This window comes from Seriola aureovittata, chromosome 12, assembly GCF_021018895.1.
Source record: "Seriola aureovittata isolate HTS-2021-v1 ecotype China chromosome 12, ASM2101889v1, whole genome shotgun sequence".
In the NCBI taxonomy this organism is placed as follows: domain Eukaryota; kingdom Metazoa; phylum Chordata; class Actinopteri; order Carangiformes; family Carangidae; genus Seriola; species Seriola aureovittata.
This window is the reverse complement of record NC_079375.1, coordinates 12,600,402-12,618,014: the sequence shown is the minus strand read 5'-3', so window position 1 is coordinate 12,618,014 and position 17,613 is coordinate 12,600,402. Positions and strand designations below refer to the sequence as shown.

The 17,613-nt window shown below is 40.0% G+C and overlaps 2 protein-coding genes across 3 annotated transcripts; both read left to right on the top strand.

The window, feature by feature from the left end:
- Nucleotides 1-561: 561 nt before the first annotated feature.
- mcm4 (minichromosome maintenance complex component 4) lies at nt 562-10,310 on the top strand. 2 transcript variants are annotated; one of them, XM_056392548.1, is made up of 17 exons: nt 562-641; nt 1,668-1,745; nt 1,907-2,065; nt 2,197-2,360; nt 2,498-2,599; nt 2,703-2,798; nt 3,067-3,162; nt 3,939-4,077; nt 4,284-4,504; nt 4,647-4,767; nt 5,267-5,526; nt 6,779-7,144; nt 7,260-7,387; nt 7,979-8,186; nt 8,333-8,561; nt 9,059-9,192; nt 9,736-10,310. In XM_056392548.1, the coding sequence occupies exons 2-17, from the start codon at nt 1,682-1,684 to the stop codon at nt 9,829-9,831; spliced, it is 2,583 nt and encodes an 860-aa protein (XP_056248523.1). In that variant the 5' UTR covers nt 562-641; nt 1,668-1,681; the 3' UTR covers nt 9,832-10,310. The 2 variants fall into 2 exon arrangements, with proteins under 2 accessions (XP_056248523.1, XP_056248522.1); XM_056392547.1 differs by having other exon boundaries at nt 2,495-2,599.
- Nucleotides 10,311-11,342: 1,032 nt separating this feature from the next.
- Nucleotides 11,343-17,358, top strand: ube2v2 (ubiquitin-conjugating enzyme E2 variant 2). The gene is made up of 4 exons (XM_056392495.1): nt 11,343-11,496; nt 15,903-16,051; nt 16,180-16,305; nt 16,484-17,358. The coding sequence occupies exons 1-4, from the start codon at nt 11,481-11,483 to the stop codon at nt 16,628-16,630; spliced, it is 438 nt and encodes a 145-aa protein (XP_056248470.1). The 5' UTR covers nt 11,343-11,480; the 3' UTR covers nt 16,631-17,358.
- Nucleotides 17,359-17,613: the final 255 nt, after the last annotated feature.

Sequence of the window (17,613 nt, the reverse complement as noted above, 5' to 3'; positions counted from 1 at the left end):
TTTCATTATAGTGATTATAAAAGTAGACTTTATAACAGTAGTTTTGCTGGACTACATTAGATAGTACAGTTGTACCTAATATATGGGCACTGAGTTTATATTATTTGTCTTTATAATGCTTGTGATGCAGTTATAAAAAAATCAAATTATTTTCTTTATTTTCATTTGCTAGTATTATATTTATATGTAGCCTAACTGTTGATTTACTACTCATTTTATTTTAGTTTCAGGTATCCTCACACTTTTCATGATATTTTTTAATGTATTGTGAACTGTTTCAATAAAGATAGAGACAGAAAAAAAGATAATTTACTGTTGGACCAAACCAAATCAGTTCAGGGTATCAGCGTGCATACGACTACAAACAGTTAAAACAGATCGTGTTTTACTTATCACATAGAGAAACAAGTGTTGTTTCAGTTTTATTTTGTGTTTTATTATACTTATTAAGACATTTCATCATCTTTAATTAAAGTCGCATCGAAAGAAACTCAAAATGAACCCCCCTCTGTAGTGAATGACTCTGCTGGGAGGAAAAAGCACCATCCTGACTTCCTATTGGTCCAAAGTTCCCCGCGAAAATTACGTCACCTACAGTTTCGCGCCAGATCTGCAGCACTCGGACGTATATTCAAGAAGAGGTAAGAATAGAGTAAATTTATTTCATATATACCTCATTAAACTGTAGATTAGCTTGGTGGATTCAAAGTGTCGGTTCTTAAACACGTCTGCTTGATTGTACATCAACGTGTTATGTTATTTTCATGATCACTTTGAAATGTCGAACCAGGCCAAACAGTGCAAGTAAGATTCAGCTTATTGTTTCCCTGTGCAGCCACATGTCTAATGGTGGAGAAGTTATTAACTGACTAAACATTTTCAATGAAAGTAGAGATACGCAATGTTAACCACTTACAAACACACACGAAGGAGTAGCGGCAGAAAGTACTCGCATTAGTAAAGTTAACTGTAGAACTTAGAGCGTTGATTTATGGCAACCAACCGACATGAAATGAATTTAAAGAAAGCTGCAGATTCACAAAGTATGGCACTGTTAAAATGAAAAAGCACAATAGAAGGGAAGCTAAAGCACTAATTCGCAAATACATGGTTACTGTATGGTTCAACCTGTATTCTAGTTTCATCCATAACCTGACTAAATATGCACCAACCACTGGATAACAGCTCTCTGGTCAATAGTACCAATCATGTATCTTGGTCTCACTTAGAGACATGGTTATACAGTATATTTTATTTAGCATGTAGTGATGAAGGGGCAAAAATATCAACGTAAGCAATAAAGTAGTTGACCCCTTAATATATCCATCCAGCCTTATAAATCTGCTGGTCATGGGAAGCTGTGCAATAGCAATAAGCAATAAAGTAAAATTGCATGGGAGTCACCTGGACATCAACACACAACACCGCACAAACTCAATGGATCTGCTGCAACAGTCAGCCCCCTTTAAAGTGATGCTGGAGGTGAGCCTAGTGTCCTCCCTGACCTCTTAAAAAAGAAAAAGTAGGTACAACCAAACACACCTATTTTCTTTAAGTCTGGGCAGGTGGTGGGAATCCAGCCACTTAAGTGGCAGGTTAAGGACAATATCTTTTTAGAAAATGTGCTTTTTCAACCTTCTTTGACGGCCTCTCCATTTGATCTTTAGGTATTGCAGAAACAATGTCCTCCCCAACATCGACCCCTGGTGGCCGCAAACGTGGAAGGAACATGAACCCATCCACACGTAGGTTCATTGGTTTTTCTGTCTGTGGCTTAAATGAAATGAAACCTTTTGGTCCATGTTTTACCTCAAGTTTTCAGCTGCTATTCAGCTGATCATAACATTGTAGGAGGTGGGTCTCTGTTATGCTATTATTAATTTCTCCTCATGTCTTGTCCCCTCAGCCAGCAGTGAGGTTCCCACCTCGCCTCCCTCTCAGAGGCGCAGAGGTCAGGACTCCTCTGCCGGGGACCTGCTGCCGATGCCCACCTCCCCACCTACCGACATGCTCAGTCCTGCAGCACCTCAGGACACTTCTCTGTTCTCCAGCCCACGGCCATCAGGTAACAAAGACGACAAAATAACTTAATTTGGTTTGTTTAATCATTATCCAGTGGATGTGCGGGGGAATTTTTAATCACCTCTCTTGTGACACATTTCAACTCCTTTGTGGTAAAATGTCTCTTTTTAACAGTCCTACCCAGTGAAGTGGACATGAGCTCCCCTCTGATGTACGGGACCCCCAGCTCCAGGGTTGAAGGGACCCCTCGCAGTGCAGTGCGCGGCACCCCAGCCAGACAGCGTCCTGATCTGGGGTCAGTCAGGAAGGCTCCACAAGTCGATCTTCACTCTGAGCCGGTCAGTGGAGGAGTCGAGGTTTATTGTATTGATTATCAAATTTGGAGGACTGATGCAGCTATGAGGAGTTTTTTTTTTTTTTTTTATAAAGTCTACACAAACCACAATAAGGTAACACTGTTTGTGCTTTTTAGCAGCCGACTGCTGATGGTGCAGTAGCCAGCGAATCAAATGCAGGCCAGAGACTTGTGATCTGGGGGACTGATGTCAATGTAGGGACCTGCAAGGAAAAGTTTCAGGTATGAAAATAATCACACATTTAAGATTTTATAAGATATTGTCTTACTCCTTAATCCAGGAGAGTTCATGTTCCCATCTTTTTTTTTGCTGCTTGTCTTCCAGAGGTTCCTGCAGAGGTTCATTGACCCGACCTCCACTGAAGATGAGAACGCTGGTTTGGACCTGAACGAGCCGCTATACATGCAGAAGCTGGAAGAGGTAGTGTGCTCACTCATGTTTATGTCATTGTGCTGTGATGCTCGGGTAGTAATGATAACACCAGTCAAAACATTGATTTAAGTCAGGTGCACACATGATAATTGAGTCTTATTTGTATGTCTTTTTTGTTTGTTTTTTTGGGGGCATTTTTGCCTCTTTATTGTGCAGTGAACAAGCAGAGACACCCCCCCCACCATAAGATGATAATTAATATCACAATACATCTGAGTCCATCTTAGGAATTTGTTTTTCTTTTTTTGCCTCACAGATCAGTGTTGTTGGGGATCCAGTGCTGAATGTGAATTGCCTGCATGTGCAGTCCTTTGATGCAGAACTCTACAGGCAGCTCATCTGCTACCCACAGGTAAAGTCCCATATCTTACAACCACATGTTATTCTCATTGTGTTGTGTGTATTAAGAGTCCGTTTGGACAGGTTACACCAAGGAAACTTTTCCTGTTATGTGGCTGCATACATTTTACTACATTCATAAAGTGAATAATAGAAAGAGAAATGTACTCAAGTTCTAATACAGCAACAAAATAGAATTTTTGGGTTAAAATTGGGCTCCACGATCTGCAAAAAAAAAAAATCATAGTGCGATTATTTTGGCAGGTATTGTGATATATTTCATTTGGAATGGTTGTATTTGCATTTCATTTTCACTGAAAAAAAATATGAAAATGATGATGTGATTTTTGTTGGATCTACCAAACAAACATGTTCCAACGTATATGGTGTTCACAATGCACAACAATGTTGTAACAAATTTTACCTTTTAATCAAAAAAAAAAACTGCAGCTCCTGCGATTTGGATATTGCACTTGGCCATATTGCAATTTCGATTATATTTCAATTAATTGTGTGGCCCTACTTAAAAAGCAATTATAGCTTTGACAGAAAAGGTTTAAGCTGAAGGTTTTTTTCCCCTTATTAAATACAAGCATTAGAAAACTCAGTCCTGAATACAATGGGAATTGACCATTGGGGTTATTACTGTCACACTATTGTGTGTTGGAAGCATCAGTTTTAAGCATCTTTTGTAAAAGTTTGAATTATACTTTATTTCTCTAGTGGCTGTTTGACAGCATATTGATGCTAATGCGTGAGTCATTTGTTTCTTCCCTTCTTCCTTTGCAGGAAGTCATCCCCACCTTTGACATGGCAGTCAATGAGCTTTTCTTTGAGCGTTTCCCAGATTCGATTCTGGAGTACCAGATCCAAGTCCGCCCCTACAACGCCCTGAAAACCAAAAACATGCGCAACCTGAACCCAGAAGGTGTGTGTGTGTGCATTCATTATTCTGGATCACATCACCACATGCACTATAAAGTGAATTCACACTTATTGGGGTTAACCATTTGCAAGATATTCCATCCCATATTTAGTGTGGGATTTTTGTGAACCTTCTCCTTTGCTTTCATAAAATGTGAGGTATCAGCTTCAGACTAAAGCCTCTGTGTGCCGTATGTGTCGCCTCCACAGACATTGATCAGCTGATCACTATCAGCGGCATGGTGATCCGCACCTCGCAGCTCATCCCTGAGATGCAGGAGGCTTTCTTCCAGTGCCAGGTGTGCGCCTACAGCACCCGCGTGGAGGTGGATCGCGGGCGCATCGCTGAGCCGGCTGTGTGTCGCAACTGCAACACCACCCACAGCCTGGCGCTCGTTCACAATCGCTCCGCCTTTTCAGACAAGCAGATGGTGAGAGTTCGGTGGGGCTGAGGGGTTGGTGGTGGGGCAGATTGCTTACAGTGAATGACACCCAATCTCAGAATATGTCAAGTGGTAATTAGTGATGTGTTGCTGTTGAGGTCGTGACATCTGTTCATTTATTGATCTCCAGGTCAAAATTCAGGAGTCTCCTGAAGACATGCCGGCCGGTCAGACACCTCACACAACCATTGTCTACGCTCACAATGACCTGGTAGATAAAGTGCAGCCAGGAGACAGAGTAAACATCACAGGTAAGCTCTCCTAAGTATCTTTGCTTTGGCTGCAATGTCTTCAGTCTGCTTTTTCAGACAGCTCTCAAATGCCCAGAAATATTCATAAATCGTTGACTGGCAGCAGAGAAAAACCAGCTCCGCACAAACTGGAGAAAAAGACTGGAAACAATTGATTATCGGAATAGTTGCAAATACATTTCCTTGCAATCGATCTATCGTCTCTGCTCTACTACAGTGAATAAAATGACATACAGTTATGAAAAACGGCCGTCACAGTTTTAGAGCTTAAGTTGACATCTTCATGTGGCTTCTTTTGTCCACGATTCAAAGATAATAATTTTACACTTATATAAAAACAAAAATAGCAATTCCTCACATTTCAAAAGCCGGAACCTTTTTTTTTTTTCCTTGATGTTATTTATATGATTGTCTCAACACTAATTTCTCCAATAGAGCTTTTTTTCAGTCCAGGTTTCACGCAGCAGAAATCCTAACAGCTCCCCAAATGTCCCCACAGGTATCTACAGAGCAGTCCCCATGCGCGTGAACCCACGCCAGAGCAACGTGAAGTCTGTGTACAAGACCCACATAGACGCCATCCACTTCCGCAAGACTGACGAGAAACGCCTTCACGGTTTGGACGAGGAGGCCGAACAGAAGCTCTTCACTGAAGACCGAGTGCAGACCCTGAAGGAACTGGCAGCCAAGCCAGACGTCTACGAACGCCTCTCCTCTGCCCTTGCACCCAGTATATATGAGCACGAGGACATCAAAAAGGTGTGTGTGTGTGTGTGTGTGAGAGGGAGAATAAATGCAAGCCAAAATATGAATGTTAACCTGTACAAGCACCCAGGTAAAAGAGGAACCACAACCCAAACTATCAGTCACACTGAGGATGATGCCAATAACATTCAAATAACTGAATTTAACTAATAGAAATCTAACAGTTATGTGAACTAAGTGACACAGCAGACATTTTGATATATTGCGGCAGGAAAAATTGGTAGCAATTAGTAACTAATTGCAGTATGTGTTAGTTTCAGGATTCTGGTATTGTACATACAGCTTGTTGGACCAATTACATGTAATGTCATTAACGTAATAAGTTGCACCTGCGGAACCTGCTGTGAGGTTAATGTAATTAGTTACACCTGTGTTACTTGCTGTGGCAAGTCAGATTAAGGTTGAGTAGAAATCTTGTTAACAAGGTGTTTACGCAAACTAAGAGATTGAGATGAAGTACAATGATGTATTGGTTGAGCCGGAGCTTAGTCGTCTCAATTTTCATGATTTTAACAGTCACGAAAAGTCGTCAGGCATTCTTTGGTAGAGCAGGCAAAAAGGGTTTTATTAAATCCCTTTATTTAGTCAGGTATTTTTTTTTTTGCAACTTTAAAGGACAGATATAAAAAAAAAAAAAAAAAAAAAGGCTTGTTATACTTGCTGCTGTGTATCATCTCTTTTAAATGTCATTCGTTTTAGGTTTTCATTAATTTGACAGTACTTAAGGTATTCAACACGTTCATTTCCCCAAAATGTGGCGTCTCCTTATCTAGTTTTATCTAAGGACTCACAACACTCAGAGCAGTGAGCTCTTTTTTAAAGGACACATCAAGCAGTCAATATGGAAACAGTTGCTGAAGAGCTATGAGGAAAAACTCAAAAAAAAAAAAAAGTAAAGTTAAAATGAATGAAATGAAAAGGTCATTGTGTCATCAGTGTTAGTTCCACCTGGGATTTCCCTGCTTTGAAAAATCAAAATTTCTGGTTGGAAAAAGGTCTGTTGTTCACCTCACTTGGTAGGAATGATCAAATAAGTTCAGTAAAATGCCCTGCAGCCTTAAAAATGGGAAAAGTCAAGTCCTGATTACCAAATTCCCGGGTGATGTCTACCCTTATCACAGCAGTATTGATATAATGTTGAATTTTTATGTATCTAATCTTGTAACATGAAATTGTTGTAATATTATATTACATATATGTTATAATATGTAATATTTGACAGAGGCTTTTTATCTCTTCCTTCCAGGGGATCTTGCTGCAGCTGTTTGGTGGCACCCGTAAGGACTTCAGTCAGACCGGCCGAGGTAACTTCCGTGCAGAGGTGAACATCCTGCTCTGCGGAGACCCCGGCACCAGTAAGTCGCAGCTGCTTCAGTACGTCTACAACCTGGTGCCCCGCGGCCAGTACACATCAGGAAAGGGCTCCAGCGCTGTGGGTCTCACCGCCTATGTGATGAAGGACCCAGAGACCAGGCAGCTGGTCCTGCAGACTGGAGCTCTGGTGCTGAGCGACAACGGCATCTGCTGCATCGATGAGTTTGACAAGATGAGTGACAGCACGCGCTCCGTGCTGCACGAGGTCATGGAGCAGCAGACCCTCTCCATCGCCAAGGTACGGTTGACAAGTTTTAAACGTGTAGTGGACTAAAACCTCTACGTTTTGTGCAGGAAAACTGAGGATACAGCTTGATGTTTCTCACTTTGGTTCTATTATTTTCTGTCTGCAGGCTGGAATCATTTGCCAGCTGAATGCCCGTACAGCTGTGTTGGCTGCCGCCAATCCTGTTGAATCTCAGTGGAACCCCAAGAAGACCACCATTGAGAACATCCAGCTGCCTCACACACTGCTGTCCAGGTGAATATTATCAGTCAGGACGATCGCACTGAAACCTCTAGCAGAAAATTATTTTCACTAACTTGATCACATTGAAGATGTAAGATGATTCAGTTCCGCCAACACACAGCAACAAAGGATCAGGCAGTCAGTCCTCAGAGGGCGCAACATCATCTGTGCTCAAAGGGCAGCAGTAAGAACATGTTTAACAGGTTTATGCAATTAGAAGTAGCAAGACAAGTTTTGAGACTGCTCCTCATTTGTCTTTTTAAAATTCAACTGTTTTTTTTTGTACAAGATTTTTGACTTGCATAAAATCTAAAACCTTTAGATGCTGCACTCTATATTTGGAAGATTAGGGAAATCACAGTATCTACAATCACTGTCTTGTTGTTTCTTCTTCAGCTTCTTGTCCATTTTTACTAAGAAACTAGTTTAATAAATTCATCTTGAATTAAACACATTACAATATGTGATTTTATAGGTACCGGTAGTTTCGCCACAGTTGTTAACCGCAGATGTTCAATAAAAATAGTGAGAAAACTTAAGGGGACTTTTGTTCACACACTCATCACATCTGACTTTTAATGTTGCGTTTTCGTGCTCCACCAGATTCGATCTAATTTTCCTGATGCTGGATCCCCAAGACGAGGCCTACGACCGCAGGCTGGCCCACCACCTGGTGTCGCTGTACTACCAGAGCGAGGAGCAAATAGAGGAGGAGTTCCTCGACATGGCTGTGCTGAAGGATTACATTGCATATGCTCGCACATACATTAATCCAAGACTGAGCGAGGAAGCCAGCCAGGCCCTCATTGAGGTTTGTTTGCTCTACCTGTTTCTATAATTTATGAACATTATGTTGAAAATTTCCAGACGGATGTGGTTATATAACACATCTGTTGGCCTGAAGTCTGGTATCGGCCCCTCATGAACTCAGCTGACCTTGTGCGTGTTGGTCCTCAGGCCTACGTGGACATGAGGAAGATAGGCAGCGGTCGAGGCATGGTGTCCGCCTACCCCAGGCAGCTGGAGTCCCTGATCCGCCTGGCAGAGGCCCACGCTAAAGTGCGCTTCTCCGAGAAGGTGGAGACCATCGACGTGGAGGAGGCCAAACGGCTTCACCGCGAGGCCCTCAAACAGTCAGCGACAGATCCCAGGACAGGATTTGTTGACATCTCTATTCTCACCACAGGTATGTAGGACAGGGTCTGGAGAATGTTATTAATGAATGAATTGTAGCAACTATTTTAGAGGCAGGCGTGGAATATGTCAACTCAACTTGGGTTTAGAGATTGATAGTAGCACCAAAGCGATTAATATCAAATAATTCAAATCTTGTGTTCTTGAGAATTTGGTAGTTCTATGGTTCATCACTTCATTGCTCTTGACTGTTTGCTTATGTTGGACTCAAGGCTACAACTGACTTTTATGTGACCAATGAATCATTTGGTCAATAAAACATTAGAATATAGTGAAAATGGCCTTTTTGGTTTCCCAGAGTTCAAGGTGACGTCTTCAGATAGAAGATAGTGTTTGTCCAATCAGTTGTTCAAAACCCAAAGGTACTCAGAGTTTGTAGCTTTTCCTCGTCTTACATCATAATAAACTCACATCGGAGAAGCTGAAGTAGTAGTAGTTGGATCTACAAACGGAAGCCGTGTATTTGAATATATTGATTACTGATCGCAGGTATGAGTGCCACTGCCCGCAAGCGTAAGGAGGAGGTCGCCCAAGCCCTCAAGAAACTGATCCAGGCCAAGGGGAAGACGCCTGCCATGAAATACCAGCAGCTGCTCGATGACCTCAGAGGACAGTCTGAAACTGTAAGTATTTGTTTGGCTTCATTCTTCAAGTCTGAGAGAGATAGATGCATAAAAATCTGAAGAAAGTAAATTTTCAACTCACTTTCAGTTCTATGAGAACAGTGTGCTCCTTGTTTCTAATTTGGCTGCACAAGAGCAGAGTTGTTTAATTCCTTTTCCATGACATTGTGAGACACATTAAAATCTCATTAGATACTAGCTAACCAGTGTTCAGAAGTTAAAGTGCGCTGGAAATCACACCTATAATGCCATGTATAGAAAATGGAGGGCGGGGGGGGGCTTAAAGTTAAAAGATAAAATTTACCATAACTTCAGTGTTGGTAATAAAAGTAAATTCAGTCCAAGAAAAGAATAATGAAAGTATTGTGATTTTAACTTTTGAATAAATATATTTTATTTATTTATTTATTTATTTATTTATTTATTTATTTATTTAAATATTTATTTTTATTTTTATTTTTTTTTTAATTATACATTGTCTGTTTCTATCATCAATGCCACCACTTCCTGTAATGACTTCTTCCTTTGCCGCCCTGTTTTCAGGCGATCACTAAGGAGCTGTTTGACGAGGCGCTCCGAGCCCTGGCTGACGACGATTACTTGACGGTTACTGGAAAGACTGTTCGTCTCCTCGCCTAAGGCACACCCTGCAATTATGTACAGTCCTTAATTTTAAATCCTATCCTGTGTCTGCCGATTTTCTCATGCTGTAAAAAAAAAAAAAGAAAAAAGAAGTGTTTGTATAATTGAACCACCATATGTTTTGTAGGCATATTGGATGTTTGAACATCCTGGAAAAAAAAAGGAAACAAAACACATGTACTTGCAATTAATAGAGGTAATATTTAAAAGTGTTTGTACTTCTTATGTTTAAGTAACACTCTGTGCGCCATGATGGTAAAAAGCTATTTTCTTGTCTTGTACATTGTAATCACTGAGTTTCTCTGTTTTTTGAGATATGTGTTAAAGCAAGCTTGAAACATACAGTATGTTTGTTTTGTATCAGATTTCTAAATACTCCTGTAAGATTGAGTACTTGACTATTACCAGAGTTGAATTGTCTTTTAGCTTGCATTGACTAGTTAATAGAGAGAAAATAAAATGTTGCTCACTCACAAGATGCTTGGAAAGTTTATTTTTTCCAGAATTTGTAGTTGACTTAAATTCCACTTTCCATTTCATATTTGCCCTTAAAATGAGCTGAAATCAAATTAATGTGCACTCTCTGGCAATATCGTACATCATGTTCTGCACCAGGTTGTTCCGTTTTTTTGTTGAAGCAATACGATGTTTGCACAGTGGAAAATTCAAGCCAAATGTGTTTATGACTGCACCATTTCATCAAATGTAAATATTTTAGATGACTCATTTTACACACCTTATCTTTAAATTCACCCTAACATTTTGTATCCCTGCATATTGGCCTAGAATTTTAGACCAGTACCCCCCCTCCCAACCCAACCCCTTTACCACCTGTTAAGCATGGGGGTGGAGGTATTCAGCTTTGGGGTCATATAGCAGCCAGTGGCACAAGAAACACTGAACAGATAGAGGGAAGAATGGATTCCACTAAATATCTGCAAATTTTTGATGCACATGACAATCAAAGTTAAAGTGAAAGGAGACTGGCTTCTACAACAGGACAATGATCCGAAGTCTACCTCAAAATCCACAATGACCTACTTCAGAAACATGATGGGGCTCACAGTCCCCTGACCTCAACATTAGCATGCTGTACATACAGGACAACCTAAAAATATCTTGGAACTTGATCTGTAAGGAAGAGTGGGACTATTATTAGAGTTAGTACTATTACTATTAGACTCTATTATTATTATTATTATTATTATTATTATCATCATTACTACTATAGGAGGGGTGTAGAGGTATAGTATGGTGCCCAAAACTGTTGCATATGCCACAATTACTGCTGATTTTTAAAAAATATTTCTTCAGTTTATGCGAAAAGAAAAATGCATTTGAAGAGTGACTCATTTTAGACCTCCAAAATCGATAAAACATGTAATTTACCTGAACTTTTGCACACAGCTGTACACATGTTTTGTTTCTTTTATAGCTGGTTAGAAGTTAGTGTAACATTCAGGTTCACGAGCTTTAGAGTCAGCTTTGTTAACTGTGCTTTCTTTCAGACTACACTGAGCGTGAACAGTGTATAGTGTGAACCCCAGAGGAAAGTGAACTGGGCAGCTCGCAGTGCGGTGATCTGCCGGTTTTAACGGCTGTGATGTCACACTTGTGTGTGCTTCTGGACTCGGCAGAAGAAGAAGATGGCGGCCTCCTCAGGTTTGTGTGCTTTCAGACTAACATCTACAGGGACACGAAGTGCGGGTGAAGCCGGGGCCGGAGCTGACATCTCAGCCAGCAAGAGTGCCCGTTTACCCACTAAACATGTTTACTAAACTGTTCCGATTTGTAATTTTGTTGTTGATGTCTCCTCTCGGTACAGCGGTGAGGTTCACGGGATCCGTCTATTTCATGGCGCTATCGTGCTGGCTAGCGTGCCATGAATAGCATGCCCGTGAGTTAGCTGAAATAGCCCAAGGTGTCAGAAATAGGCGTCAGTATAGCTAACGTTGACTTAATGCGTTACAAAGAAACCCCCAGTGTGTTTAGTGCGATAGGGAAGTATAACTGGGTGTGCAAGTTTGCATTAATTTGAGGACTGTAAACAACCGCAGACGTTACCAGCTAGCTTAGCTAACTTGGCGACTAGAATATTCCAACACGGCGCGGTACCGAGTGTCGATCCCGCTACGTCCGGGTAGCTAGTCTCTTCATAGAAATAGCCTACTCTGTCTGTACGCGTTTTATGTGTGCTTTAATGTCCATTAAAATGCATTACTTAAACAATGACTAATGTAATATGCAGATTTTGATGGCTTCTCTGTGACACACAACATGACGGTGACGGAAATGTTTCAATGCAGGCACCAGTCCTCGCTGCCTTTATTAGCACTCGACTTGCTAACATTTTTGTCAATTTTTTTCTGGATTTCGACTTTGACTGTAGGGATGAATTCAGAAGATAATCTGGCGTCTTTACGTGAGGCAGATGTTTGTCATTGCAGGGTGGGGAGCGGAGGAACGCACCGTATTGATATAGCGTTACAGCTGCCGTAGTTGGCACGCGTAGTTTCAGCAAATAGTCGGAGCCCATGCCTGCGTTAGCGCTCAGCAGGAAGCGTGCTTCTAAAAACTTGCAAAAATAAACTAAATGAATCACAGAAAATCAAAAATAATATCCATAAGTTTAATGTTACCACAAGGTCTAAATTATTTTCTTCTGCCTGAGTTTAGCCATACACCACAGGGATGTTGCTACAAAGTATAGAAACAGGGAAGTAGTTTAATCATAATCGAAACTCCCTCAGGACGAGTTGGAGCGACCTGCTGCGGATTCATTTTTAACCTAACAAGGTTTAAGTTACCAGTGCCATAGATCACTTGAGCTGAAAGGAGGACCAAATCAAAATAACGTTTAGAGCCCTTGAATGTTTTCTCTCTCTCTCCTTTTCCTATGATTTCGGAGTTAAGTGAATCTCAGATTTTACGTACACCTGATTCCTTATTCTGACGTAAACCAAATTTGTCACTTTTGTGTTTTGTCTTTGCAGTTTACTGTAGTAATAATACTCGTTAGTCCACCTGGATCTTACTTTGCAAAGTTTTGTATGAAGAATAACATTGCACACCTATCAGTTACAATAGTGAGGACCCAAAGAGAAGAGGGCAAGGCTAGGACAATAGCCTGACCATGATACATGATCTGCACAAAAACTGAAGTTGATCCAGATTATACTTGTTTATTCTGTCTGCAGTCAAGTAGGGTTGCAGTGGTCTCTAGTAAGCACATTTCTGCCAACATGACTGGATACACACTAGATCACCTAATTTCTGCAATGTGTTTTTACCTCAAAATGTGTGCCCCTTTGGTTTTATACTTATATTGTACATTCCTTTGTTAGAACTCCACTGATGAAGGATTTTTGAGCCAGTGCCAATACAGATAGTTGCAAGTTTAAAAAGCCTGATACGAATGTATGGGGCAGTATTAGTGTTTTAAATAGATAAAATTTACACTTTATATATTGATCCTTTTAAATTCTATTATTGAGGAGCTGTGATTTTACAGTTAAAAAAATAAACTTGTCAAAACATAACACTAACAGCAGCGGTAATAGTAAACTCAATAGACTGCACAACTAAACTACAATAGAGGTAGAGCAAAAAATATAATACATGGTAAGAAAAATGAGGCTCTGGTATATAAAAAGATAACCTATACATTAAAAGAAAAATCACATGCTTAACCTTAATGAAATCAAGTGAAGTCCTGTGTTGTGTGGACAAGGCTTTATTATGAACACTCCCCTTTACAGCTGAAACTCAACTCAAGATATTTTGAATGTCAGGTAATTTTTTAAGTCTTTCATTAAGCAACAATCCTGAACATCTGGTGGTTCCAGCTTCTCAAATGTGAGCATTTGTTGTTTTTCCTTTTGTCTTACAATCAACAAATTATCTTTGAGTTGAAGTGGACTGTTGGTCAGACCAAAAAAGCTATTTCAAAAAATCTCTCCAGGGTTCATGACATTTTTGCTATTTTCTCACATTTTAGCTGGCCAAAAGATTAATCAGCAAGATGAGAAAAATAATCAGCTGTTTAATTAGTATCTTGTGCATTGCTGCACTACAGTTTCTTGTTACTAAGCAGCTGGTGCACGGCTACCAGTAACACTTTGGTGAACTAAAACTTAACCAGTAATATTGGTCTCTTTACCAGTGTTGATAAAGGACTGAAATCTTGAGTACAGTAAATGTGTGTAAATGCCTTTTTAAGAAAATGGGAGAGCTCATGTACCACTGAAGAGCCAATACTACTACATTGTGGTTGCTGGACATCAGATGTGAAATATTGATTTTTACAAAGAGATTTGTGATGTCTGAGTGTGATGAATGTTGTCTGAAATTGGAGGATGTGAAATGAACGCTTCAGTGACAAGGGGAAATTTGAATGTTTTCACTGTGTCTTATGCCTCAGTCATGTGGCTGTCTTAAAATGCTCCTCTCACTTCCCTTTCTGTGAATTTGTCTGCGAGATCATAATTATGAATAGCAGTAGTTTAACTTAAGTGCTGTCCCCTCAACCTCTACCATTCCTCCAGTCATGAGCTCTAAGTGGTTCATCATTTACACTGCCATGAGTGCCTGTCAGGCTGTGTGTTTAATGCCAACGTCTGGACCATCTTCCAAGAACATTTTCCCAGTAGATGAACACTGTGATTGACTAGTTTTGAATGATGTTATTATCAACTCAGCTGTTACAACATTGGTCATAAGATGACTGGATCATTTGTTTAAAAATCATCAGTGCAGGCCCCATGTGCTCCAAATCTCATGACTGTTTCCAAACGGCTGTCAAGAGTAGCATTGGATGCTGTCTCTACGGTAAATGTCTTGTAAACAAGGTATCAAATTAGATGCAGTTTCACAGTAGGTAGATGAGGATGTGCCGTATGCTGTGGCCACGTGTGTATCACACTTCAATCCATGGAGTCATTTCTTGTATCAACTAGTCCTGTGTCCCGCGCATGCTCTGTGCTCTTACTTGTTTGGATGCATTAGTTTTCTATGATGTGAGAGACGAATGTGTTTCTGCATCAGTTTTCACAAAAGGATGCAGTGTTGGAACACCAAAAGTCATATGCAATATTTGTCACAATATTGAGAAAAAAAAGTGCAGTTTTGCACAGTCTGCCCTTCTACCTCATTTCACTGCTTTGTTTACTGGGCTTTGTAACTTGGAGTGTGTCAAAGAAAACTTTGAACTGCTGGTTAGAGGCAACGCTGCCTATACCTGAAACATAACATACATAATATAATTATGTATATATTACTGCAGATAATTTCTCTGATCAACTAATTGTTTGATGTCAATTGACTATATTGATTAATATGCCAGTTATTTTGTTGATTAATGTACCGGTATTCATCTTTTTGTCTATAGAATGTTAAGTTACATTTTCAAGTTGCTTGTTTTGTTCAAATCCTCACATTTGAATTAGAACCATCAAAATTGTTAAACCAAAATAATTGCAGATTAATTTTTGTTTAAGCATTCTTTAATCATTCTCCCTCTACCACCGTTTATTTATAAAAACTTTTATCCATTATGGCGTGCCTTCATTCAGATTCTATATTTTGTATGTGGGGCTGACTCAAAATAAACTATGGTGCCTCTTTTTCCATAAAGAGGGAACATACCAACCAGTTTTAATAGTTTCTGGACAACACTACGTCTATGGAACAGAGGACCAATATACTGTGTTAGGCTTTGGCTACGCGGCCAGTACCTGTTAGTATGATCAGTTCATTGTTGGTTTTAGACTTTCCATGGAATTTGCTGACAGAAGAAAAATATAGAATATCACCAGCCCTATCTTTAAAATCAGTGTAATTCAATCAACTTTGAATCGGTGTAATTCAAAACTGGAAAAATGGGGTTGTTCTAAAACATTTGACCAGTAGTGTATTAGGCTTTGGCTGCAGAGGGAGTCGTTGTTATTACGATCGGTTCATTGTTGGTTTCAGTCTTTCCATGGAATTTGCTGATAGTAAGAAAGACATAGAATATCCCCAGACATATCGTTAAAATCAGTGTAATTCATATTCTGTTTTTGTTATTTTAGGAGTTAAAGTTCCACGCAATTTTCGCTTGTTGGAGGAGCTTGAAGAGGGGCAAAAGGGCGAAGGTGACGGCACAGTCAGCTGGGGCCTCGAGGATGACGAAGACATGACTCTCACACGGTGGACAGGCATGATCATTGGACCAGCAAGAGTAAGCAGAGAGAACCCAGCATGTGCATTGTCCTTCCTCTACAGACATAGAATACTGTCTAATAGCTAATATAGATACTATAACGTATGTAAATGCCTTTTCTGTTTCTCTACTTGTTTGTTTTCCAGACCAATTATGAGAACAGGATATACAGTCTGAAAGTGGAATGTGGACCTAGATACCCAGAGACAGCCCCGACTGTTAGATTTGTAACAAAAATTAGCATGAATGGGATAAATAATTCCAACGGGACGGTAAGTGTCATCACAAAATCTGACATGGTTATGGATGAGTGTCAAGTTCAGAAATTGTTTTGCGTTGCAGTTTTTTGATGCTGAGATGTGATGCGTGCAATCACTCACTGTCAGCAGTCCTGTCACAATGACTGATACAGTGTTTTTTTGTTTTTTTTCTTTTGTCTTTGTCTCACAGGTGGATTCACGTAGCATACCAATATTAGCAAAATGGCAGAATTCTTATAGCATTAAAATTGTTCTTCAAGAGTTAAGGCGTCTAATGATGTCCAAAGAAAATATGAAGCTTCCACAACCACCAGAAGGACAAACCTACAGCACTTAATCGTTATGGATTGTGTCGACCCTCTGTCTTAAACCTTACTCTCTTAGAAATATTGTGTAAAATCATCAAGAGGCTCACTTCGCACATCAACAATATCGTCTGCAAGAGCAAGATTGGACTTTCTTATTACATAGCTCATTCAAAAGAAAAAATGTCCCTGCAGTTAAGCACTGAATAGATAGTTAAAAGACTACAAGACCACAGTTATCCGCCTTTAATAAAGTTACTTTGACAATGACTTTTATGTTCGACCTGTTCCAGCTTGAGTGGGCTTGAAGAAGGAAGCATGACACCACGCAGAGGCTGTACCAGAGTCCCAATAGTTTTATGTTCAAATGATTGATCACTGAAGCAAACAACAAGATGTGTGTACGAAGGCATGTTCTGTAACTAATACCTAGTCGAAGAGAAGCCACATTTTTGAGTTGTTAGTCAAATTTAGCAGGTTCATTGAAATATCATGCAGATTGCTGAATATTGAACTGTGGCTGTAGTCTAAAAGTAGTGTCACAAGGTAAGAAAGATTTTTTTTATAAATATATATATATATATCTGTATTTGACACGATACCAACATGTTTCTGTTCTGCAGCTCTTTGACATGTAACAGACGTTGAAGCCTGTTCTGTTCTGAAACCCTTGCATTTAACTTCTAGTGAAAATGGCAGGTGTATGAACTTGTGATTTTCTGAAATTAAAATCACTGTCTGCGACAAAAAAAAAAAAAAACGAATCCAGAGGTTGAACTTTATTTGATTCCCCAGCTGCACAGCTGCACCTACAGTTGCCAGTTTTCCCACAAGAGGGCCTTAGCTGACAAGTCAACTACTGTTGCAACTGAACGCACAAGTCATGCATTACATTGTGAGTAAGCTCTCGCTGTCCCTGTTGGGCCATGTAATGGAAACCAGGTTAATGAAACGGCTGGGTGACGCCACACTGAAGATATTTGATATGTTACTTGTACTCATTAGAATAATCAAA